Below are 27,114 nucleotides of genomic sequence, written 5' to 3'. Positions count from 1 at the left end.
CCTTTGGAATCCAGTTTGCTGGGTCTGTTGAGAGAACCAGTACTTTCTCCTGTCTTCTCTGAAGGTTAACAACACAATCCTACCAATAAATGGGAGTGTGTTACTGGGAAGAAAACAAAGGGGAGGGAGAGAAAAAAGTTAGGGACCTGCCCCACCAAACTCCTATCGGTTTGTTCTCTGGGAGCTTGGCTGCTTGTATCCGAGAGTCCCTAGAAAAGCTGGGGCAGCTTCCTCTGATCTGTTCAGCTAGAAGCCTACAACCAGGATTAATCCCATCCACCCACCCACATAGCTGCTGCTAGCAATCAGGCTACTCCTTTTCAGCTGCAGCTCTCAGAAGTACATGGTCTTTTCCAGAAGATTTTTTGCTGGGCTAGTCCAGGCCCCTTACCTCTTTGCCTCTGCCTGCCTTTGTCTCCTCTTCAATAAACAAACAAACAACTGCTAATGTAACAATCAGCCAGCAGTCAAATAATCATCATCATGAGGTAATATGGCTACTTTGAGGCCAGTAATGTCACTGATTTCACCACACATTTCTTGTACTTTGTTATGAATGGCAAGAAGTCAACATTTCATTCTGATATTTAACATTATATTTGACAGTCTTTATAACTGTGTAACATAGTGATACTTATAGTTGTAGCATAAAGCTAGAGCGGTATGTGGCTACTGTAAAGCTTTTATATGCCCCCAAACCGTCTTTTAAAACACAATTTTATACTAGAGCAAAATGTATGCATATTTGTATATACTGGTATAACACTGTTAATAATAATAAATGTTTTATATTTTTAGTTCATTTTGAAGTACTGCAGGAATCCTTCAGAGCAGACCATGAATAAAAAAAGCTTTAGAAAACAAATTAATATAACCAAAAAGCGTATTTTTTCTTCTGTGGAAAAAGTTGAAAACTTGAGTCGAACATGGAAAACATAAACTGCTTATAATAACGCGAGAGTTGCTTGGCGTTCTTGGAGTGAAACGACCTCAGTCTTCTTCTTTTTTTTCAAAATCCTTCTTACATTACCTGTTCTAAGAAAAACATTCTCATCAAAAATGCCAAACCTCTATTTACCCTCATCTTCACCGAGCCACTTAAAAACAAACACCCCCGGACTCTAACGCCTCCGCTCACTTCTTCCTCCTACCCAGCCTACGGAATTCTCGGAACTCCAGTCACGTAGTCCGTGTTTCCGGCGGGGGAAAGTGACCTGACACTAAGGCGATGAGGAGGAGGATAATCGTCGACGGACCCATAGGGATCCGTAGAGAGGAGTAACTATCTGGGGCAGGGAGAAAGCGAGTTTGCGCCTGAGGGGTCCTCGGAGCGTGGCGCTGACACGGTTCCCGACAGGAGGGGGTTGGGTGGCGGGCAGGCGCGCGCGCGTACACGCGGTGCGGGCGGGGGTGAGGGATTAAGTCGGCCTCGTTAACCGGCTTCCCTCGCGGGCGAGTGACCGCGCGCAGCGAAATGAATCTGGAGCGGCTGAGGAAGCGGGTGCGGCAGTACATAGACCAGGTGAGCCCAGGCGGAGTCTTCTCCCTGACTGCCGCTCGGCGCCCGTCCTCGACGAGGTGATTGTTGCCCCGGGCCCCTTAGCGCGCCGCGGAGAGTTGTTTTCGGTGTCGCTTTCTTGCTCGCCCTATTTCAAGGGAGCAGAGCTACGCTGGGCACGCAGGAGGCCGCGGGTTCATCCCTGGCAGCTCCAGCTAAAAGCATCAGGTAGCAAGTAGGTGACAGGAAAGCGCCTCCGCCTGCCTGAAAGGGGCCTGCATTCGTGTGTGGAGGGCTTGCTGGATAAATAAAGTCTGAAGGCAACATGTTGAAGCTAATCCGGTCTGGGGCTGACTTGAGCTTGCAGGGGAGACCACTGGAAACTGCATCTAGGCACCTTGAGTTTCACAATTGGAGAAAAGTGGGATAAAAATAAATAAATAAAATAGTTTACCTAGGTAACAGCTTCCTGTGCTGGCACTACCAATGAAAATGAGCTTTTTGTCACTTGCTCTGTGATCACACATCCTTGTATTAGATTTACCGCCCAATTATGAAAAACAAAACAAAGTGCAACTCTAAGCCTAAGTTTGGTGTTCTGCTTGCTTGTTTCCCGTGGTGGTTGCATTTTTCTCTTTCTTGTCAGATCTTTTATGACTTCTAAAGTTATACTGCAGAATTTCTGTTCGACATGCACCAGAGGCTCTGCAAGAGGAAAAAAGTAGTAATCTTTTTGGTTGGTTCAGCCTTTTGGGGTGTTTTTAAACTGATTAATAAAAGTGATATTGTTTGGGTTTATTTCAATCCTCAAGTTCGATTTTTGAAAAAGATTCATAGGAGTAGACTGAGGAGTATTTATACTCATTTAAAAGTAGTGTTCATGATACTTAGTACTGATTTCACATCAGCAAAATAACAGTATTATTGATCTGTCTACCAAAGGTGTGAGTGTGAGTAAGATAAAATACAAAATAAGAGACTTTAATAGAAAGGAAATCCTGGTTTGTGCAAGGTTTTAGATAGAGAAGTGTACAGCATATAAAGAGAACACTGATTTTTAGATTGGAAAGTATAAACTTGATGTAAGAAAGGTCATGCCGAGTTTTATTACTGATTCTTTAGATCTGCTTTCTACCAATTGATTCTGTGCTGAGACATTTTCTATTGTGGAAATGCTCCAGTTATTTTAACATCATGTATGATGTACAATAAATAGTTCTATTAACTGCTCTATCACAATAAACAAGATTCTTAATTTGCTTGTTATGAATATTTTGTGACTTACAATTTTCTGTAAGTCTTACAATTTTCTGTACATAATTGAGAGTGAGTTTGATTCAATGGGTTGTACGGAGTACTAGTTAAGCCCCATTCATTTCACTAGGTCTACCTTACACAGGAGAAATAAGGTGTAATAATTGGGAGGGAGGGCTTTTTAGGAGATCATCTTGAGCCAAAAATACAGGGATTACTTGTGGAGGGAAGTGGTGGAGCCTCTCCAACCTGGAGCCCTTTTCAGATATTTTGGACTTTAGTTCCCATCAGTCCCAACCAACATGGTCAGTAGACAGAAATGCTGAACATTGTAGTTCAAAATGTGGAAGGCACAAGGTTTGACAAGGCTGTGGAATATCATGTGCTGAGCTTGAATTATAATGCATGGAATATATTTTGTGACTGTTTATCTGAGAAGAGAGGTTCTTCCAGGTTTGCTGATAAGTGTGCAGAACATGTAATTCTTAATATAAGTTTAAGGACTTACAAGATAATAACAGTTTCTACGTGGTATAGAAATCATGCTGTGCAGCTGATAGAGTGGCAGGACAGGGGAGACATAGATAGGTTTGAATTCCCAATCAACCAAGAAGCTCATTAAGTGATGTTAGAACAGCCATTGTCTCTCAATCTAACTCAGAGGGTTGCTGTGAAGATACTATGGATGGATGGGCAATGTATGCTGCCTAGATAAATACATAAGTGTATTTTGTGAGCCGCCCTGAGGCTTTGGCGAATGGGGCAGCATAGAAATTTTCTAAATAAAATAAATGCATTTTTACTATGAAGAAATTGTAACACTTGGGAGTATTTTTTTCTTGTTTTTTCTCTCATGGAAACAGCAGCAATATCAAAGTGCGCTATTTTGGGCAGATAAAGTAGCATCATTGTCTCATGGTAAGTTGCATGTTTTACCTTTCATTATATAACCCTTCAGCTATTAAAAACACTATTATATGTTGTCATATTTTTCATTATTTCCTCAGAATGATATAGGTTCTCCAGGGTTTAATTGCCATGTGCCACAGTCATTGGGGTATAGGAGCCCTGATTTAGCTTGGCTTGATGTCAAAGGTTTTTGACATAAACTTTCCAGTGCTGTCTGTCTATCTTATAGCAAACTATTGCAGTGCCTGTATCTGATGTGGATAAGTCTCCATATTACACAGTACTGCAGGTAAAATACTGAAAAAGTGCTGGGTTTGCAGGCAAATGCAGTATAAAATTTTGCGAGTTTAATCCTATGTTTAAACATTTTTCTGAGACTGATGAAGAGCAGAAATTGTAGCTTAATTTCTTCATACAAAAAGAAAGTTAATTTGGATAAAATAAGTAATTATTATGTAAATGTACTGTAATTATATGTATATTATTTAAGCATGATAAAACTCATGAATATTGTGATTTAGATCACATGTAATAATACTCTGGTTACTTTTAGAAGATCCGCAGGACATTTATTGGTTGGCTCAGTGTCTTTACCTCACAGCTCAATATCACAGGGCAGCACATGCCCTTAGGTCAAGAAAACTAGATAAGGTAAGAGGCTTCAAATGAGTCTTGTTATTTTACCTTTCAGTATTTTGACTGTATTCCTTCAGAAGTAATGTGTTGGAGGCCATATGCCCATGGTGGGTAGGGTTAGAGTCAAAGGTGAGTGTGGCCACCCCATTCTAATTCTTTTTTTTATCTTTGGCCTGATTGACATGAATCAGGGCCTGGGAGAAAAAAAAGAGTAAGCCAAGATGATTTGTTTAAGTTGCTGCATGTTCCTGAGTGCCAGCTGCCTATTCAACTAGGTAGGGCTTGCTGTGTCATATGGCTTGTTGGAAGGGGAAACAGTCCTCAAATAGCTCAGCAGAGCCAATGGGTTAGCTTCACAGCCCACTAAATCCATTCATCTACATCCAGTCCATTCTTATCTCTCTTTCTCACATCCATATATGCACACATATATATGCGCACACACTCAAGCCCTCCATCCTATGATTTCTGTTGAGGAACCATCTTCCATTCACTCCAGGGAGAAGTTTATTTTCTCTTGTGAATAGCAGATGCTAGTGACCAATCTGAATCAGGATCCTGGTTGAGGATTGGAGGGATTAATCCTTTATCCCTGGTGTGGTTCTGATCCAAGTTGGACTCTGAGCATGTGTAATTTGCATTGCCAGAAAAGATCAAGTGTAAAATCCAAATCTGGATTGGGACCACATAAGTGGGTATGGGCAAAGCATCACAGCCCCTTACTCCTGTGTCAAGGTCCTAATCTGAATTGGCCTATCTGCTGCTGAAATCTGCTGCTTTTCCTTGCTGGTTGAGGAGGAAGAGTAGCTCCTTACTACACAGCTGACATGGAAGCCAAGGAGGAGAGACCCTGCAAACAAAATGGAAAGCCTGCAAAAGTCACATCTAACTCATGATTTCCCATTCTTTATTTACTACTTTCTAAGAGCAGCACCTCTCCCATGCCTAGACAGCAAATTCATGTTGGTGCCCTTGAAAAAGTTCACTTTGGATTGCACATATTGCTTAGCTGTAATTTGTGGAAAAGATAAGAGGGGAAACAGTAGTCAAATGGAGATGAGATGGCTAGCAGGGTGGAATTAAACCAAAACTGTAGAAGTCATGGGAGTAATTAGCACAGTAGATAGGGGTGTGGGTGGGGGGGAGGTTAAACCTATGGCAAGGCTGCTTGTAAAGACTTTGCTGAAGCAATTTAGTTATATAAACATTCCTAAACTACCTTTTACATATAATGCATACTGTCTCGGTAGTTCACAATGGACTAGATTCAGATTTAGTCATAGTTGAGATCAACGGGATTTAAGCTGGTAATAACTGATATAATCCCTTTGGGTCTGTGCTAAATACGGCTAAGTGCAAATCTAACTCAATAACAGCAAATAACAGCAACAAATGCGAGCAATAAACAAGATTCAGGAGTATGAGACAGAAACATAGAAACAGAGCAAGTCAGAAGGGGTCTCCCGGGCCATCTAGTCTGACCCCCGGCTCCAGCCAGCTCCGCTCACAACATTCCCACCATGTGCATGTCTTTCTGAAAAAGGGATGTTAGACACAGCAGTGTAAGAAAATCTGTACTGAAAGTTTTCCATCACTTTTTCTGAGTTTTTTCTTTTAATACATATATATGATGCTTACAATATTAAACAGAGAAGCTAACAGCATCTTAGTAGGCAGAAGAAAGGAGAACAAGTGTGGTTCAGTTTTAAAGGAAGTGAAAAACTAGATTTGGGAGTATGCAGGGTGGATCAAAAGAATTGACTAAGATAAATAGAATAATACGTGAAGAATATGAAGTATAAAGGCCACAAGGTAAAGTAAGGTCTCAAACTCTTCAGTCTTAATAAGGGATTACACCTTCCTGAAGTGCAAAATAACTTGAATAACTTTTATTTTTCTCTTAGTTATTTGAAGCATGCCGCTATCTTGCAGCTAGATGTCATGTAAGTTTTTAGTTATATTTGTGCCAGTCTTCACTAAACTGTCAGTATGCCTAAGGAAATGCATGTCTCCAATTGAAGAATACATTTGAAAATATGAATTTTTCTTACTTCTAGTTTAAAGCCTGTTGCAATTCAAATGGTAGCTTGTACTCCATAATTATTTTAAAGCTGTGCCCAATAAAGATTGAAGACAATGAACAATATTGGATGAATTAAAAACACTATTTTCTGACTTGAAACTGCACATCTAAGTAAGGTACAGTGGGAGCAGCAGGTGGCAAAAGAAGAGGGATAAAGGAATTGATACAAGAGACTATATTCAATTTGCCTCTAAAAATGTGAGTGGAAGAGAGGAAGGGACTAGAGAAAAGTTGTGAAATGGTGACCAAAAGTGAGACTAATTGATCCAAAATGTGAGGCAACTACAATTAAGAAGCAAAGCATAAAGACTTGGGTGAATTCTTGGATTATGAAGTTGAAAAGACCGGGTTTAAATCTGTTGTGACTGTAACAACCAGAGGGGGAATGTGTATAAGGTTGCAGTTCATCATGTACTAAGACACACTTTCTGCTATTGGGTGAACTAATGGACTTTTTAATTTTTGCTAATTTACTTATAAATAGTTACCTAGTTAACTTGAATTCCTCTTTGTAGTATGCTGCAAAAGAATATCAGCAGGCTCTTGATATTCTTGACATGGAAGAACCAATCAACAAAAGACTGTTTGAGAAATATTTGAAGGATGAAGGTGGGCTGAAAGACTGTTCCAGTGACTGGGAGGTTTCACAATCTTCAGTGAGTAAAAATTGCATATAATACATGGCAATATCCAGCTGTGTCATTCTGTTAGTGCATATGAAATTGCATTGGTGGAAACTATGTACTGAACTGTGCACAAGAAAATCCTACAAAATCACATTTGTGCAAGTGTGATTGTGCACTTGCTTGCACAAGCAGTTGTACAAGCATAATAGGCAAGTAATGGAATAATATGGTGGAGCTCCACTAGCACTATTTGAATTTGTAGAATGACACTATTGGATACTACCCTTTAATGAGTATAAAAAGAATAGTTGGAAATTTTTGAGGTGAGACTTAATATGTGACTATTTTCTACTTTAAGTCTTAAAATCTTTGGTAAATAGAAATAAAGGAGTGGGTAGGTAGACAACTTTTCTTTTCTTTTCTTTTTTGGTGGAGAGACTTGAGGTTAATCTGTCAGAAATTGCACATCAACAGTTACTGAGGCAAAGACCAGTACTGGGCAGGACCAGAACTAATAATGGGTGAATCACACTTTGTCTCTTTCTGCCAGCAATTTCTCTCCCTCCTATTTTGTCCACTAGGCTGCCAGGGGAAGTGATAGATTGCCCTTGCCAGAGGTCTGAACTGCTCAGATGCAGAGAACTTTTGAAATTAGGCTGGGGCTACACTACCTTGCCGTAGTGCCTTGTGTCCATAGTACACTGCAAGATGGTCAAGTTATCATGGCTGATTTCTTTTTCTTTTTTTTACTTCTCAGCTTTGATTTGTACTCAACATCACATTTCAAAAACTTATTCAGTCTCTGACTTCCAGCCATTCTTTCTCATCAGATCAAGAGTTCTATTTGCCTTTTGCGGGGAAAGATCTATGATGCTCTAGATAATAGGACCCTTGCAACATTCAGCTACAAAGAAGCTTTGAAACTTGATGTCTACTGCTTTGAAGCATTTGACCTTTTAACATCCCACCACATGCTGACAGCAGAAGAAGGTTTGAATAGCAATTTTTTTCCTCAAAGATTTTTAAAAAGTCAGTCTTGATCCAAAATGTTTTTATATACAAATTGTTAAAGTAGTTGATTAAATATACTGTTTTAAAAATGATGAAAAATACTGAGTGTTCTGTGAAACAGAAGTTTTCAATAGCCCGTACATATGTGCTCTATTAGCAAACAAACAAACAAAACCAGTGAGCTAAATTGTATACATAGTATCAATGCACACACAAATATATGAATAATTGAGTCCTGTTAGACTCTTGCATTATACCAAACAACAAAACATCATCTGAGACTAAAGGAAGGGGCTACTTAAATAGGGCTTGAACTCAAGGGATTCCATAAGTTCCGCGGACTGTAGACTCACTTGAAGAAGGCATAATGTGATAACTTCAGAATATAGTGTCTGCAGGAACAGGGAATAAGATAGCTCCCCACTCAGTGGTGTTCCTGTGTGCTTCACTTAGGATAAGAGTTGCCTTACCTGCCCTACTGATAAAGATCTTGCAGGTCTTTCCTCTAATACTATATGCTTATCATAATGATTAATACTCGACTAGTCATCCAACTAGCATAGGAATGTATTTACAACAATAACCCAACAATTGAAGATCTTTGGGTGGAATTCTACTAGCTTCTATACCTTTCCCTGCATGGAAAGCACCCTGTTGCTTTCCAGATGTGTTGGATAATCCTCAACCATCTGCATGCTAGGGGGCACCAGGATGGGGATTGCTGGGATATAGAATAGTCTTCATCAGTCCCTGGAATAGGCCCTGTGAGTGGCAGCATTACAGGATTATATAGGACTTTGAAGTGAGTACAGCTTTTAACCTACTTAGGTCCTGGGTAGTAAGTCCAAATATCCCCTGGCAAAGGGCTCTCACTGATTCATTCATATTTATAGGGGATACTTTATCTCTGCTACCTTTTCCCAAAAAGGAAGATGTACTGCTAGTTTCTAATTGGAGTTTTCTCTGGAAGTTTTTTTTAGAGAAGGGGTCACAGTTTTGCTATTCTAGTGCTCGTCTGTTCTTCCTTGGCTAGTAGTCTAGTCCACAGGTTCTTGTGTACAGCAGCACTAGACTGCACACAGTTGTTTATGAATTGCCACATGCTCAACTCTAGTTTGGGAGACAGAGCTGTTGAAGTCATGTGTTATACACCCTTTTCTGTACTGCCGTGTGAGTGTATAGGGTGATCTGTAGTTGATCAAATGGAATATGATGTGTTGTTCTGATTAAGCTAATTTTCCTGTATGAACAAATAATTGCTAGAGAGAAAAAGTGCTAATTGCTGTGTAGCTCAGTATAACAAAACATGCTATATTGAGATTGTACTGAGATGTAGGAACCTTATATACTGTAGATTTGTATATAGCAATAGGAACATTCCAATGTTACTTGCATGTTTTTACGCAAGAAAAAATACTTGTCTATGCTCTAACCTAGCTTTTATTACTGATGTTTTTAGAAAAAGAGTTGCTTGAGTCTCTACCTCTTGGAAAACAGTGCACAGAAGAAGAACAAATATTGCTACACTTTCTGTTTGAAAACAAATTAAAAAAGGTAATAGATTCCTCTTAAAATATAAGTTCCATCTTGATTTCAAATGTGAATTTGATAAGATTACATAAATCTTAATATAATCAACCCTGCAGGTTACATTGTAGACTTCATGATATAGTTATGTTTTGTGCTTTATCAGTGCAGCATCAATCATTGTCACCTTATATATTGTTAATCAGTTAGAGTTCACTCTTAACAAATTTTAAAGGCTCAGAACACATCATTACATATGCAACTTGCAACTAGCCAGGTTCACCTGATCTCTTAAACGGCGAGGCTTGGGGTCATTTCTTGTTTGTCTGAAAAGGAAAACTTCCAGACTTGAGAAATTCTGGTTAGAATAAACAAACTAGGAAGAAATCGTATTTTCAGAATTTTAGTTTGTAAACTATTTTTTTTCCTAGAATAAGCCAAAATTTCCCAAGATTATATGTAGCGGAAGATCAAACCTGTGTCTTTACCTAAGTGTGATCTATATTCATTTTGAGCAAGTTCAAGCTGCACAAGTTTACTAAACGACACCAGAATGGGGTAAACTTTTGGGGTTTCTCAGCATGAAGCTCTTAATCTACCCCTTTACTGAAGCTTTTGTTTCCATTTTTTACACCTGTTTTCCCCCCTTTTGGGTTTTTGTTTTTCTTTCTTTTTTTTCTTTTTGGGTTTTTGCTTTCTTTTTTTTCCTTTTGGGGTTTTACTTTAAACAACCAGAAGGCAGTGCTGTGGTTTAATTGTGATATGGTGGAATTGTGAAAATGCATGAGCTTCTCATGGTGTTTTACTACAAGGTTAGGAAATGATGATTGACCTTCCTCACTCTTAAAAAAAAAAAAAAAGGCAGCAGAAATGGCTGCAAAAGTCAGGTGAAGTCCTTGAGGAAGAAGACAAAATATAAAGCTCCCACAAACAACTGTGAGTGTGGAATCATGAGTACACAGATTAGAGTCACCCCCCTAGAAGTTGAGGGGCTCCTCAGGGCATTGGACATTACAAAGGCACCAGGCCCTGACGGGTTACACCCAAGAGTACTTAGAGAGTTGGCAGGGGTTCTCTCACACCTGAGGCCTCGTGGAGAACGGGTGACGTTCCAGAGGACTGGAGGGTGGCATCAGTGGTCCCAATTTTCAAAAAGGGTAATAGAAGGGACATGGGGAATTACAGACTTGTTAGCCTTTCATCCATTGTAGGAAAACAATGGAAAGACTCATAATAGAGAGAGATCTAGTGATGCTAGATAGGGAAGGGAGGCTGATGGCCACACAACACAAATTCCACAATAACAGGTCCTGCCAGACAAACCTTGTGGAATTCTGTGACAAGGTTTCGAGATGGCTAGATGGAGGGGATGCAGTGGATGTGGTTTACCTGGATTTCAGCAAGGCCTTTGACAAGTACCCCATGATATCCTGGTGGAGAAACTGAGGAGTTTTGGGATACACAAAAGCACTGTCCGGTGGATTAGGGCATGACTGACTGACCAAAAGCAGAGGGTTACCATTAGTGGGGAATCGTCGGGATGGTGGCCAGTGACAAGCGGGGTCCCTCAGGGCTCTGTCCTGGGGCCGATCCTGTTTAATCTTTTCATAAATGGCATGGAAGAAGGGGTGAACAGTCTGCTGATCAAATTCGCAGACGATACTAAAACTGGAGCAGTGGCCACAGCTGAGGAGCAGGTACTCCAGATCCAAAAGGATCTGGACAGACCATGGAAGTGGGCAGGAGACAACAGGGTGGCATTCAATGTGGATAAGTGCAAGGTCTTGCACTTGGGGCATAGGAATAGGAGTCATAAGTACAAGTTAGGTGACAAGCGGCTGGAGAGCAGCACTTGTGAAAGGGACCTTGGGGTAGTGGTTGACTGCAGGCTAAACATGAGTCAGCAGTGTGATGTGGTGGTCAAGAGGGCGAACACCACCCTTGGCTGCATAGCCAGAAGTGTGGCTTCTAGATTGAGAGAGGTATTACTACCACTCTATATGACTCTGGTGTGCCCACAACTGGAGTATTGTGCTCAGTTTTGGGCCCCTCATTATAGAAAGGATATAGCCAGGTTAGAGTCAGTGCAGCATAGCACCACAAGGTTAGTGGCCAGTTTGCAGGGGATGGGGTATGAGGCGAGACTGGGGGAACTGGTTCTCTTCAGCCTGGAGAAGAGGAGGCTCAGAGGGGATATGTTGGCGACATACAGGTATGTGAGGGGATGCCACATGGAGATGGGTAGAGACCTGTTCTCCCCTGCAGAGGAAGGCAGGACACTCTCCAATGGAGCAAAGCTCAGGGAACCAAGGTTCCATTTAGATGCCAGGAAGTACTTCCTGACAGTTTGGACCCCGAGGGTGTGGATTGGGCTTCCACGAGAGGTCGTTGAGGCCCCATCGGTGAGGGTGTCAAAGATATGCTGGACATGCACATGGTGGGCATGTCGTGAGCGGAGCTGATTGGAGCCGAAGGTCAGACTTGATGGTCCGGGAGGCCCCTTCTGACTCGCTCTGTTTCTATATTTCTATGTTTCTAATGTTCATTTAGAGAAGTTTGTTTTGTGCACAAAACTTGTATCAGAATTGCTTTGTAGATGGAGGAAAAAAAGTGAATACTCCCCTTCCGTTTTGTAAACAAATCCCCAATTTTAAGTCTTGCTTTTTGGGTATTTTCTTTTCCTCCATCTTCAAGTGAGTATGCAATCAGAATAAAGAGTAGCTAAGGCAGTATATGGCAAATAAACTATTTACAGATGGACATATGACAGCTTGTAGAGGAGAGAGGTTGAAAAATGGAGATTCTGTTCTTCCAGAGGACAGTCTACTGTCTGTCTGGTACAGCTGACCCAGTAAGTTTTCTAAAATAACAAGGGTATTTAAGTTTGGTTAGTGAAATGGTACTGTAAAGACCTAGGCTGGCATAGTGCCCAACATTATTATAACTTGCCAGCCAAGTTTTCAAGACAAAATTGAGACTTTTGAGCCAAGTGTGTGGACACAAATTGGATATATGTCAATGCTTTCTGGCAGCTGTGATATTATGAATCAGAGCTGCTACATTGTTCTATGTTGAAACTTCTTTTGTCTTTCAGTATAACAAACCTAGTGAAACGGTGATTCCTGAATCTGTAGATGGTCTTCAAGACAATCTGGATGTAGTAGTGTCTTTAGCAGAAAGACATTACTATAACTGTGATTTTAAAATGTGCTACAAACTTACTTCTGTGTAAGTACAGAAACCAGCCTTATTTCAGAAATAGCGTCGTTGAGAACTTTTACAAGAACAAATTCAATTTATGGGACACATTGAATGTCTGTTTATCTTGCACATTAAACATACTAAGAGATGGAAACAACACTCTGTATAGTAGAAAGGTATCCCTTTATCATGGGAAAGCATTTTATTGGCTGACACTCTTGTGTGGAGTTGGATTCAGTAAGAATATTGGCTGTCTTGGCTTGAAATGAATGTAGTAGTAGTCCAATGCATCCAGAGAGTACCATGTAGGAGAAGGCTTCTTGAAAAACAGTTGTTAAAAGATTTGAATGACATCAGTGTTTATTATTTCAAAAGAGACTTTGGCTTGCCAAGAGATAAGTTAAACAGAGAAATCCTCTTCTTGTCTACTCAGAAGTGAGTCTTGTTGAGTAGGGATGAGAGCATAGTCTTAAGTCCACAGAAGGACATTTTCCTGTTGCCTTGCCCTCAGTTTATCCTGCTGTACCCTCCAAAAAGACTTTTCCAAGCATTGGAGGCTCTCATCAGCAATATGCATGATGTACAGGGAGCTGCTAGATGAGCAGGAAATTGCCAGACTTTGAAAAAGTAGCTGCAAAAGGGGAGATGTGGAGTGTAGCCAGCTTTTCAGTATTTTTAAAGCATATAGCTTGTCAAAATACCTTTCTTAAATGTGAGAATGATTTATTTATATCATGAAAGTCAGTGTAGCAGTGGGCCAATTCACACTGCCATCTTAAAATGGCATACTTGTTTTCTGATCATTTTGGAAACTTATCCTTAAGCTTCAATTCCAAATATGTGATTGTGGCAGAAATAGGCAAAGCCTGTACTGAGTAAACTAGGAGTAGTAGAAGAAAAATAGTGAACAAAAGGAGGTCTGAGTTCTTGCAGTTGCATCCACTGCTTTTCCCCTACAAATCCGCTCCCCACCATCAACACATTGGATTAAAGAGGTGGCCGTTTGCTTTCCAGAGATTAAGTTGCTGCCAAATGTGTACTTTGGTCAAAGAGTTAGTGAGTTTGAATAAAACTAAAATGTGGAACTGTGTGCTTAAATAAAACTAGCCTTTTTAGTATGCTGCTGAGATCTTTGGAGAATAAGAGGGATTTAAAAGTAACACAGCTACCCACCCACTGCAATATATTCCAACAGCACATATCTATTTGTGATTTAAGTAACTTAATCCCAAACAAAAGCCTCTATTTTTTATTATTTTTAGAGTGATGGAAAAGGATCCATTCCATGCCAGTTGCTTACCAGTGCATATTGGGACACTTGTGGAGCTGAATAAAGCAAATGGTGAGAGATTGTTTAATATATGTTGAAAACCAATAAATCACTTTTAAAGGGTTCAGATTTCCACTTGACCATGGAACTCGTAGTTTGGCCTTAGCCAATCCTTATCTTTCAGTCAAACCTACTTCACAAGCTTATTGCAAGGATAAAATGGAAGATTGAACATCATGTATGTCTCCTTGAAGGAAGGGTGGGATAGAAATGTAATAAACATAAGATATTGTTGGATAGCTATACATAAGTAGTAAGCTGGTATAGTAGTGGGTGAATCCATATTTAATAGATTGATGTCAACTGCTAATATTAACATTTCCTTAGCAAGATTTGATTCTTACTTTTAAGTCTTTCCTAATTTCCCTCCCTCCCTCCTTCCCTTCCTCCGTGTTTGTACTAATTTCTTCTAGTTCTGCATTTAAAATGCATACTTTTCCCATTTAAAATCAGACACATCTTCCTTTAGATTGCATGTTTGCATTGTGCACATTGTAATTAACACTTTGGGAGAGCTTTCGGGCAACTGGGTGGGATAAAAATGTACTTAATAATAAAGATATTTAATAAATTTTACTGTTAGTTAATGGAAAAATATTTTAGTGTTGAGAAATGTGTAACCATGACTCATTCATGCTATAAAAAAATAAATACAAGAATGAAATCTTATGAAAGTGATAGTTCACACCAAAGTATGAGATCCATTGAGAAACTTGTTCTAGCAACAGAGTTAGCATCTCACTATAAAATGAGAAGAAAATTGGGAAACATATCCCTAAATGCAAATAATATTACTTTATAATTGTGCATACCAATGCATGATCAAACTGGTAAAGAGATGTTATAGTTTAAATCAAAATATTGGACCACTTTATTCTGATCATCATCGTTAAAATGGAAATAGTAATCTGTGTTTGATACCTATGTTACTTAATTGTATGTTTTATTCCCTTCCCTTCCTAGAACTATTCTACCTTTCCCATAAACTGGTGGATTTGTATCCAAATAATCCTGTAAGTTGTATATCTGTTCTTTTGTTCAACGAAAGTAAAAAAAAAGTTAGGAAACACATAACAGGCACAGTCTGAAACTAAAGGTTAGCCTTGCTAGTAGTATCACTTTTACAAGGGCTAGATGAATGTTCTCAAGCTAAAATGGTACAAAATACAGTAGGTAAGGTAGAGAAGGGTCTGCCTTCTTTGATATTTGTTATGTTAAAAGCACTTTCTACAAGATGTTCATGACAGTCGCAGTGTACTCAGCACTGACAATTGCAAATGCTTGTTGGGTGTCATTGCCACACTTTTTCAGCACCAAAATATTGTGAATTGAGTGCTGAGAAAATAAGGAATTATCTTAACAAATGCATACCCTTTGGGAAAGAGATGTGGATACTTTATTCTTTACAAAGAAGTGAATGACAACTGTGCACTTTCTGAGCTTGGGTAAAGGTTAGTTAATTTGAAAGACAGAAATAATTCAGAACTCCCTATTGTACATGAAAGAAGCATTTAATTAAGAAGTTACTATGCTTCTGATACTGCTTGTTTGTTTCAAATGAAAATGTTCTAACATTTGAAATAGAATTGGTGCATACTTTAATGCTCTAAAACTGAAATTTACAAGGAGCTATTCAATTTAAAAAGATGTTGAAATAAGGTGCTATATTTTAATAGTAACTATACATTATAAGGAGAAATGCTTTTTAGTGAATACTTATTAAATATAAGTACAAGTCAAGAAAATCACTGCATTAAAATCTTCAGTGCAAACACCTATGTATTCAAAAAAGAAATATACATTTTGTGTTTATGTAGCTTATATTGTCTGGTTGTATGATTCTAATTTTGTCACAAAACTTTCCTGATTACCTAGATAAAATGGTTGGATGAAATGCACTATTCAAGAATAGTGCAATTAGTTCTGCAAGTTTATTAAGGCTTACATTTATGTCTTTTGATTATCATTTTCACTCAGACCACAAGAGAAGAGTGCTGTTTGAGAAAAATTTAAAAGTAGTATGTGATGTGGAGCATATGCTATTCAAAGAACAAATGTAGGACATTGATTCAGACCCTGGACAAAAAAAAATCAAAATGGCACAAATTTCTTAAAATTCTTAAGTACACTTGTAGTACTGTGTGCATATACTGCATTGTGCATACTAGCACTTGGACTCATAGTACTTGGACCTGGAAATAGTACTTGGATGAGCTTGCCACGTTGGTGATCCGTTATATACTTAATGTGACTGAATTTTATTAGGTCTCCTGGTTTGCTGTAGGATGTTATTATCTCATGGTCGGCCATAAAAATGAGCATGCTAGAAGATACCTTAGGTAAGTCTTTATTTTGTTTACTCTTAGGGAGCTCAATCTAGTAACTGATAAAATTTGTTAAATTTTAAGAAATCTTGTTGAATCTTGATGAAAGAAGTGAGATTGAAACAACTAGAATATTTTGAAGACCAGAATGTGCACAATTTAGTAAATATGAATTACATTTAATATTATGGTTTTCATTGGCCTTAATTCTATCAGTCTGATTTTTATGTTTTAGTAAAGCCACTACACTTGAAAGAACGTATGGGCCAGCATGGATAGCATATGGACATTCATTTGCAGTTGAAAGTGAACATGACCAAGCAATGGCTGCTTACTTCACAGCAGCCCAGCTGATGAAAGGGTATGTGAAAATGAGATTACTAGATAATGAGAACAGTTCAACATAACTGCTTTAATAAAGGAACAATATGACTGGAGGAAAAATAATTTTATATTGTGATTAAAAAAGAAAACACTGGCATGTGTTCAATGTCTACCTTATAATTGCACAGATACCAACACATCTGTACTACCCACAATGGTATGGATCAATTTGTCATGCTTGTGTAACATCAGTTCACCATGTTTTTAATTAAAAAAATGATTCTTGCTGTGACCTTTTCTTGCTCTTGTTGAAAAGTGTTTGTAATATTCTAAAGTTATACATAAAAATTACATAAATGAAATTATTTCCTACTGCTTGTATCTCAAGTGTTCCTATGATTTTTTTGCAGCTGCCATTTGCCCATGTTGTATATTGGATTAGAATATGGCTTGACCAACAATTCAAAATTAGCTGACCGCTTTTTCAGTCAAGCTTTAAGTATTGCACCCGAAGACCCATTTGTTATGCATGAAGTTGGGGTGGTAGCATTTCAAAATGGAGAGTAAGTTTCTTTTCTAATTGTGAATTGCTTGTGTAGATCAGCTTGTGTTTACTCTCCTCAAACTTTTTCAGTAGGGGCCCAGTTGAAAGGCAGTGGCTACATGTGCGGGCCGGTGAGGGGTGGGAGCTGGGCACATGGAATGAATGGGTATGGCGGGCTGGATCTGTCCCGTGGGCTGTAGTTTGAGGACCCATGGTGTAGATGGAAGATGAACTATCATTTCCTTTTCTAGTTAGTACACAAGAGTAAAATAACCCTTTTCGTTTATAATACTGTAAACAATTTGAAGAAACTTATCAGTTTGACATGGATTGATAAGTGTGCCTTATCTTTCTTCCAGCTGGAAAACTGCTGAAAAGTGGTTTCTTGATGCACTAGAGAAGATAAAAGCCATTGGAAATGAGGTATTCAAAATGGATGCCAAAAATCCTTTATAAATATAGTTGCCTTTTCCACTAATATTTTGAAGGTAGGGTGCAGAAAGCTACACAAGTGCAGGAACCCACCATGAACTCTGATTAGAAACTATCCACCTCCTGGAAGTGTTGCACATAAAGACCACCACCACCATCTGTACTGCTATCAGCCAGGAACATCACTGTGTTGCTGTTGCTGTTATTAAGGGTATTTTAATTATTTGTTACGCTGCTAGGGAATGCCAAATAAAACACAATACATAAAAGTACAATAAAAGTAAAGCAACAGTAAAACAGCAATTTCAAGTCAATCAAAAACACAAGTACAAAATGGAACTATAAGATCAGGAGATAAATATAGCAACCTTAGTTGTCATAAAAAGCAGGAAAGAAGACAATAAACTTATTAGGGAATGTCATACTAACCCAGGGGTCTGCTCTGCCCTCTGAAGCATTCAGCAATCTAAGCTCTGCTATAAAATTTATTCCTGCTAAAATCTGAATAAGACCTGCGCAATGAGTTTGTGGGGTGTCTGATGCATTTTGAGGAGAACTGGAAGACCTTTGGTTACCAGAGTCTGAGAACACAGTGGAAAGATTCCACTGTTAAGACACTGGTGTTGAGTGATATGCAAGCAACAGGTTTTTGTGTAGCATAGATGCTGCATCTGTACAGTCAGCTTCAGTGACTGATAATGCTGTGGTGATTTTGTAATGTTTATGTGATGGTTGCTACAGGCAACAACTTTCCTCACCATTCAGTAATTGCTGACTAAATTTGAATCTACTTCTGCATAAATGTTATATTTTATATGAGACTCTGGAATAGCTGCAGCTCCCAATCTGTATTGGAGGGCAGATTCATAACCTTTATGGTCTTTCCACTACATGTTATTTGATTCTCCTTAGCCCAGTATTCAGGTTTTTGCTTAAAAGTATACATCTTAAAATAAACACTTGAACCGTATAGGTATTTCTTAAAATAGTTGCACAGGTAGCCTCTTTAAGAAACGGATGGAAGTTTTATAAATAACATGACTGAGGATGTGTGGGTATGTTATTAAGAAAGAAAGAACGAATGAACAAACAAACATTTTACTGAACTGCAAAAGCTTTCTGAATCCTATCCACATTGTTTTCCTGTAAAGTACATTATATTGCATGAAAAGTTTTCGGATAGGTTGTAATCCTGTACTGCATGAAAATTGATAAATTTTAAATGGCCAATAGATTCTCTGCCCTAATTTAGTGCGACTTGTCTTACAGGTGACAGTTGATAAATGGGAACCTCTATTGAATAATTTGGGACATGTGTGTAGAAAGCTCAAGTAAGTAAGTTGGGGTCAAGAGCAGAAGCAATTGTGACTAAGAGTTAAGCATTATTAATTGCATAGAGTTCCAGTTTTACGAAGTCTTGTGCTTGCAGTTAATTGTCAATGAGTCCATTATGTGCATATGAAATGTGGCATCCTAAAAATGTCACCTACTACATACCTTCTAAAAAGTAAGTTCCATATGCTTAAAGAGCAATGCCCAGTATATACGCAAGAGACCCAAGGATTAGATGGGCCTCCCGATGGCCTGTGTGTGGCCTTTATGGTCAATGTTTACAAATTGCAGTTGTTAGTGATCCTTCCCCCTAGAACTTTTGCTAACTGTTAACATTTTTGGCTCAGTGTTTCCAAAAAATACCATTTATAGATTGGAAATAGTAACAAAGCTTGTTAATGATACCATACCTGTTCTAGATTTTACATGTGTCTAAAGGAATGTTAATGTATGTTTGTTGATCTTAATAGAAAATATGAAGAAGCTCTTGAATATCATCGTCAAGCTCTAGTGCTGATTCCTCAGAACGCTTCTACTTATTCTGCCATTGGATACATACACAGTCTGATGGGAAACTTTGAAAGCGCAATTGATTATTTTCATACAGTATGTGTATGCTTATTTGTTTAGCCAAGACTTATTTAGAGTAAGTGCTCTTAAGGTGGCGATTTAAGGAACACTAGTGGGACCTGCAACAAAATGCTGCACTTTTGTGTTCAGTATTCCAGACACTCCTTTTAATTTCTACCCTCTATAGTTTTCACTTCTGCAAACATCTGCTTTCCCCTTACTGTCTGATAGCTCCCTCTTTTGCATTGGTGCTGTTTGATAATAGATGGATTGACACTCAGGGAACTAAGATTGCTATTAAAATATATAATAAAGTTTCCCTTTTTGATTATGTAATTTGTTCATTTTAAACAGGCCCTTGGTCTTAGAAGGGATGATACTTTTTCTGTTACTATGCTTGGACATTGCATAGAAATGTATATAACCGATTCTGAAGCCTATATTGGTAAGTTGCCATTTTATTACAGTCCCTGATAAGGTACTCAAATTATCCCACAGCACTATGACTGTTACTATAATTGTGCAGCTGCACTGAAAAGGGTATGTAGTTCATGCAAGTCGTTTTGTCATAGTGAATGACTGCCAAAGTTTACTAATGATGATGAAACTGATTTTTTTTAAAAAAATATAAGGCAAATATCAGCTAGAGATGTGTTTTCTTGACATAAGCATTTACAAATTACCTGAAAGACCACCTTCTCCCATTCAATGTGAGGCACTTCTTTCAGTACCACTGTTATCAGAAGCACTTTTAGTGTAGACATGAGAAAGGGCATTCTTAGTAGCCATCCCTAGACCCTGGGACTTTCTGCCAAATGAGGCTAGGTTGGCTCCTCTGTTGTCCTTCTACAAGACACCTATGTTTTTTTATATTTTAGTTAAGGTTTGGCTTTTATCTGTATTTTCAGTAAACCGCCCAGCCCAGACAGTGTCCATCCTAGAGTTCTTAAAGAAGTCAAATAGGAAGTTGCTGACCATCTTATCCAAATATTTAATATGTCCCTAAGATGAGCCTCCAGAGGATTGGAGAATGGCCTACATAACAGCGACTTTTAAAGGGGGATCCTGGGAATTATATACCAGTTAGCTTAACATCTATTCTGGGTAAATTGCTTAAAAGTGTTGTTAAAGATAGAATTGGTAAGCACATAGAGGGACAAGCCTAAGTCAACTAGAGTTCTCTGAGAGTCATTAAGCTCATGATATTGAGCAATCTGGTAGATATTGTTTATTTGGTCATCCTAAAGGCTTTTGGCAAAGTCCACAAAAGGCTCCTGATCAGACTAAGCATCATGGAATAAAAAGGGGGTCCTCTTATGGGTTAACTGGTTAATGAACTGATTAATGAACACAAGGCAGAGAGTGGGAATAGACGGTAATTTATCTCAATGTAGGGATCTAAGCAGTGGGTCTCACAAGGTTCTGTATTAGAACCGGTGCCTTTTAATCTATTCATAAATGGTCTGTAATTAGGAGTAAGCAGTGAAGTAGCCAGGATTGCTTATGACACCAGACTGTTTAGGATGAGCTTGTGAGTAGCTTCAAAGGGATTTATCCAAGCTGGGAGAATGGGCATCAGAATGGAAAATACTGTTCAATCTAAGCAAGTGTAAAGTAATACATATTGTGACAAAAAATCCCAACTTAAAGTATGGGCTGATGAGAACTGAGCTTGCAATAAATGATCCAGAAAGAGATTTTGGGCTTGTGTTAGACAGCTCAATGAAAATGTCAACCCAGTGCACAGCTGCTGTGAAAAAAGCAAACTCCATGCCAAGCATAACTAGGAATGGAATTGAAAATACAATTGCCAATATTGTAATCCCCGTCTACAAATCTTTTGGGGTAACTGAACTTAGACTGCTCTGCACAGTTCTTTTTGCCTTACTTAAAGAAGAACATTATTGAGCTGGAAAAAGTGCAGAGAAGGGCAACTAACATTATCAAGGGGATGGAACAGAGGCTACATGTGGAGAGGCTATAACAAGTGGGACTGTTTGGTTTAGAAAAATGGTAAGGAGAAGCATGATAGAGGTCTTTAAAATGATGCATTGTGTGGAGAAAGCGGAGAGGAAAACATTTTTCTTCCTCTCCTGTAATACTGGAACCTGGGATCATCCTAAAAAGCTGATTGCTGGGCGATATAGGGCAGATAAAGGAAAATACTTCGTACAATGCACAATTAAACTATGGTATTCACTGCCATGGGAAGTAGTGATGTCCATCAATTTGCATGGTTTTAAAAGGGGATCGGGCAAATTCATGGAGAAGGAGGCTCTCACTGGCTACTAGCCTTGCTGTCTTGTGCTGCCTCTGTTACTAAAGGTGGCATGCCTGTATGCACTAGTCACTGAGGAGCTTGGACAGATGGAAGTCTTGCATCCTGCATGAGGGATTCTGTGGACATCTGGTTTGCCATCAAGTGAACAGAGTGCTTTATCATTGATCCAGCATGGCTTTTCTTACGTTCTTATTTTACTGTTAACTTTATATTATTGTTATGCTTTCATTTAAGTTTTTATTTTATTGTTAGCTGCCTGGAACACCATTCTTTGGTGGAAAGATGGGATATAAATTAAATGATACAGTTCAGGGTACTGTGCTTATTATGAATTGTAACTTATAAGTTACAGTAATGAACAATGGATAGTGAATATTCTCTTTAAGATTGAGCACAACATATAGCAGTATCCAAGTAAGCAGCTGTACTAATGTAAATTGAGTTGTGCTAACATAAGGGAACTCTAGCCCCACACTAATAGTGTTAGCTGCCATGAGGAGTTTTCCAAGGAATCTAATCATGCCAGTCAGTGCAGTTGGCATTGCATTGTTGTTGTTAGTCGCAAAGTTGTGTCCGACCCATCGTGACCCCATGGACAACATTCCTCCAGGCCTTCCTGTCCTCCACCATCCCCCGGAGTCCACTTAAGCTCACATCAACTGCTTCAGTGACTCCATCTAGCCACCTCAGCCTCTGCCATCCCCTTCTTCTTTTGCCATCTATTGTTCCCAGCATTAGGCTCTTCTCCAGGGAGTCCTTCCTTCTCATTAGGTGGCCAAAATATTTGAGTTTCATCTTCAGGATCTGGCCTTCTAAACAGCAGTCAGGGTTGATCTCCTCTAGGACTGACTAGTTTGACCGCCTTGTGGTCCAAGGGACTTGAAGGAGTCTCCTCCAGCACCACAATTCAAAGGCCTCAATCCTTTGGCGCTCAGCCTTCCTTATGGTCCAGCTTTCACAGCCATACATTGCAACTGGGAAAACCATAGCCTTGACTATACGCACTTTTGTTGGCAGGGTGATGTCTCTGCTTTTTAGTATGCTGTCTAGATGTGGCATAGCTTTCCTCCCCAGGAGCAAGCGCTTTTTAATTTCTTGGCTGCAGTCCCTGTCTGCAGTGATCTTGGAGCCCAGGAAAATAAAATCTGTCACTACCTCCATTTCTTTCCCCATCTATTTGCCAGGAAGTGAGAGGACCGGATGCCATGATCTTAGTTTTCTTAATGTTGAGTTTCAAGCCAACATTTGCACTCTCCTCCTTCACCGGCATCAAGAGGCTCTTTATTTCCTCTTCACTTTCTGCCATTAGAGTGGTATCATCTGCATATCTGAAGTTGTTGATATTTCTCCCAGCAATCTTAATTCCAACTGGTGATACATCTAGCCCTGCCTTTCTCATGATGTGCTCTGCATGTAAGTTAAATAGGCAGGGCGACAGTATTCAGCCTTGCCGAACTTCTTTCTCAATTTTGAACCAATCAGTGGTTCCGTGTCCAGTTCTCAGTGTTGTTTCTTGACCCGCATATAGGTTTCTTAAGAGACAAATAAGATGGTCTGGTACTCCCATCTCTTTAAGAACTTGCCACAATTTGTTGTGATCCACGCAATCATAGGCTTTAGCATAGTCAATGAAGCAGAAGTAGATGTTTTTGTGGAACTCCCAAGCTTTCTCCATGATCCAGCGTATGTTGGCAATTTGATCTCTAGTTCCTCTCCCTCTTCGAAATCCTGCCTGTACTTCTGATAGTTCTCGGTCCACATTCTGCTGGAGCCTAGCTTGTAGGATTTTGAGCATCACTTTGCTAGCATGTGAAATGAGTGCAATGGTGCGGTAATTTGAACATTCTTTGGCATTGCCCTTCTTTGGGATCGGAATGTAAATTGACTTTTTCCAATCCTGTGGCCACTGTTGAGTTTTCCATGTTTGCTGACGTATTGAATGTAGCACTTTTACTGCATCGTCTTTTAAGATTTTGAATAGCTCAGCTAGAATACTGTCTCCTCCACTAGCTTTGTTGTTGCTCAGACTTCCTAAGGCCCATTTGACTTCACGTTCCAGGATGTCTGGCTCAAGGTCAGTGACCACCCCATCGTGGTTATCAGGGACGTTAAGCTCTTTCCTGTATAGTTCTTCTGTGTAATCGTGCCACCTCTTCTTAATCTCTTCTGCCTCTGTTAGGTCACTGCCATTTTGGCCCTTTTTCGTGCCCATCTTTGCATGAAACGTTCCCTTCATATTTCCAATTTTCTTGAACAGATCTCTGGTCCTCCCTATTCTATTGTTTTCTTCTATTTCTTTGCACTGTCCATTTAAGAAGGCATTCTTATCTCTTCTAGCTATTCTCTGGAATTCTGCATTCAATTGTTTGTATCTTTCTCTTTCTCCCTTGCCTTTCGCTTCCCTTCTTTCCTCAGCTATTTGTAAACCTTCAGTCAGCCATTTTGCTTTCCTGCATTTCTTTTTCTTTGGGATGGTTTTAGTTGCTACCTCTTGTACAATGTTGCCAACCTCCGTCCATGTTTCTTCAGGCATTCTGTCTATGAGATTTAATTCCTTAAATCTATTTGTCACCTCTACTGTATATTCATCAGGGATATGATTTAGGTTATACCTGAGTGGCCTAGTGCTTTTCCCTACTTTCTTCAATTTAAGCCTAAATTTTGCAACAAGAAGCTCATGATCTGAGCCACAGTCAGCTCCTGGTCTAGTTTTTACTGACTGTATAGAGCTTCTCCATCTTTGGCTGCAGAGCACAGTCAGTCTGATTTCTGTGTTGACCGTCTGGTGATGTCCATGTGTAGAGTCGTCTCTTGGGTTGTTGGAAAAGAGAGTTTGCTATGACCATCGTATTGTCTTGACAAAATTCTACCAGCCTGTGCCCTGCTTCATTTTGTACTCGTACTTCAAGGCCAAATTTGCCTGTCATTCCAGTTATTTTTTGGCTTCCTGCTTTAGCATTTCAATCCCCCATGATGATAAGGACATCATTTTTTTGGTGTTAATTCTAGAAGGTGTTGTAGGCCTTCATAGAACTGGTCAACTTCAGCCTTTTCAGCACCAGTGGCTGGGGCATAGACTTGGACTATTGTGATGTTGAATGGTTTGCCTTGGATTCGAACTGAGATCATTCTGTCATTTTGGGGATTGTATCCCAGTACTGCTTTTTCTACTCTTTTATTGACTATGAAGGCTACTCCATTTCTTTTGAGGGATTCTTGCCCGCAGTAGTATACCTGATGGTCATCTGAATTAAATTCACCCATTCCTGTCCATTTTAGTTCACTGATTCCTAAGAGGTCGATGTTCAGTCTTGTCATCTCTTGTTTCACCACATCCAGCTTGCCTTGATTCATGGATCTTACATTCAAGGTTCCTATGGAGTATAGATCTTTGCAGCATCAGACTTTCCTTTCACCACCAGATACATCTGCAACTGAGTGTCCTTTCGGCTTTGACGCAGTCACTTCATTCTTTCTGGCGCTACTAGTACTAGCCCTCTGCTCTTCCCCAGTAGCATATTGGACACCTTCTGACCTGAGAGTCTCATTTTCCGGCGTCATCTCTTTTTGCCTTTTGGTACTGTCCATGAGGTTTTCATGGCAAAGATACTGGAGTGGGTTGCCATTTCCTTCTCCCATGGATCACGTTTTGTCAGAGCTTTCTGCTGTGACCTGTCTGTCTTGGGTGACCCTGCATGGCATAGCTCATAGCTTCATTGAGCTATGCAAGCCCCTTCACCACAACAAGGCAGTGATCCAAGAAGAGGGGCATTGCATTAGACGACTCTTAAGTTAGTTCAATGCAATTTATATTAGCACTCATGTAGAATTGGGTATTGTCCAAGAAATAAGTGTCTTAAATGTCATGGCAGAAATAAGTTATGTTGGAAAATTAACCTAGAAAATCTCTTTTAGGTACTGCAATCAAGGATAAATTAAGATGCTATGATTTTGATGTGCATACTATGAAGACATTAAAGAACATCATTTCACCTGCATGGGATGTTTTGGAATTTGATATAGAAAGGCAAACTCTAGAAGAAGGTAGTATCATGGCACTGGAAGCACCACATCAGAGGAAAGCTACAGAAGTGCCTCCTCCATTAGATGAAACTTTTGAAATTGAAATGAATGAAAGTGATATGATGTTAGAAACGTCTATGTCAGATCACAGTACATGACTTTAAAATTCTGATACAGATTCATCATTGTGTAAATTGTTTAAGCAATTTTGTCACCTCATGCCTTTAGGAATCTATTTTATATGATTACGTACTGCTAATGTTGACATTGGAGACTGTCCACAATGGTGACAGTATATTTGTTTATACCAATTTTATTCTACAAAAAACATATGTATTTTTAACTGTTCAGTGCATCCTGTGACTGTTATTATTAAAAGACTGTGAATGTTTAAAAGAGCACTTTGTTTACAATATCTTCATTTTAGTGCCAGAGAGTTGAAGAATTGCTACTTTGTTTTTCTAAATTTCCATATTTCCATTTTAAATGTTTGACATAAAACCCTCCTGCAAAATTTAAGATTCTGATTCAATGAGCAGTATCCAGTGGAGCATTTATACCTCTGCCACTATCCCGTGGAGCATTCATGCCTTCCCTTCAGCAGGTGGCACCCATTGCTTATGCTACGCAGATTTAGATTTAGTTCTAAAAGCAACTGAAAAAGAGCAAAAACATTCATTTCTGGAAGGAAGCTGATCAGGAAAGTTTTCCTATGTAAGCTCTGCTGACCTTTCTCCTTTTAGAAACATTTTTGCTTGCTTCAGGTTGCCCTGCAGGGGCTAAACCTCCCCATTTGTGCAACAGAAGCAGCAGGAGCCACTCTCTGTGGACTAGAATTAGTAGACCTGATGTGAATCACTAGTAACATAAGCACCTCATTCGATCATGCCCTATATAATTTATTCTTTAATTTAGAATTAAAGTTGTTATTACTTTGTTCAATCCTTACAAGCACTTGTGAAAACAAAATATCAGTTGAATTCATTTCTGTTGAAATGTTGGCAAGTCTGTTGAAATGTTGGCAAGTTGAAATGTTGGCAAGAGAGCCAGTGTGGTGTAGTGGTTAAGAGCACGGGACTGGGACTCAGTCGATCTGGGTTCTAGTCCCTGCTCAGCCATGGAGCCAACTGGGTGACTTTGGGCCAGTCACAGACTCTCAGCCCAACCTACCTCACAGGGTTGTTGTTGTGGGGATAAGATGGAGGAGGA

The 27,114-nt window shown here is 39.3% G+C and overlaps 1 protein-coding gene across 2 annotated transcripts; it reads left to right on the top strand.

Annotated features, from left to right (window-relative positions):
• The first annotated feature begins 1,270 nt into the window (after positions 1-1,270).
• On the top strand, positions 1,271-26,303 carry CDC16 (cell division cycle 16). 2 transcript variants are annotated; one of them, XM_044429211.1, is made up of 18 exons: positions 1,271-1,522; positions 3,616-3,670; positions 4,215-4,312; positions 6,202-6,240; positions 6,896-7,036; positions 7,837-7,996; positions 9,477-9,571; positions 12,639-12,772; positions 14,008-14,087; positions 15,039-15,088; positions 16,341-16,414; positions 16,635-16,760; positions 17,134-17,286; positions 17,627-17,690; positions 18,969-19,030; positions 19,502-19,637; positions 19,956-20,046; positions 25,798-26,303. In XM_044429211.1, the coding sequence occupies exons 1-18, from the start codon at positions 1,475-1,477 to the stop codon at positions 26,061-26,063; spliced, it is 1,872 nt and encodes a 623-aa protein (XP_044285146.1). In that variant the 5' UTR covers positions 1,271-1,474; the 3' UTR covers positions 26,064-26,303. The 2 variants fall into 2 exon arrangements, with proteins under 2 accessions (XP_044285146.1, XP_044285147.1); XM_044429212.1 differs by lacking the exon at positions 1,271-1,522 and adding an exon at positions 1,557-1,578.
• The last annotated feature ends 811 nt before the right edge of the window (positions 26,304-27,114 follow it).

This window comes from Varanus komodoensis, unplaced genomic scaffold (genome assembly GCF_004798865.1).
Source record: "Varanus komodoensis strain SLA01 unplaced genomic scaffold, ASM479886v1 scaffold2, whole genome shotgun sequence".
Classification (NCBI taxonomy): Eukaryota; Metazoa; Chordata; class Lepidosauria; order Squamata; family Varanidae; genus Varanus; species Varanus komodoensis.
Note: the sequence above shows the minus strand (reverse complement) of the source record. Positions and strands in the feature narration are given on the sequence as shown.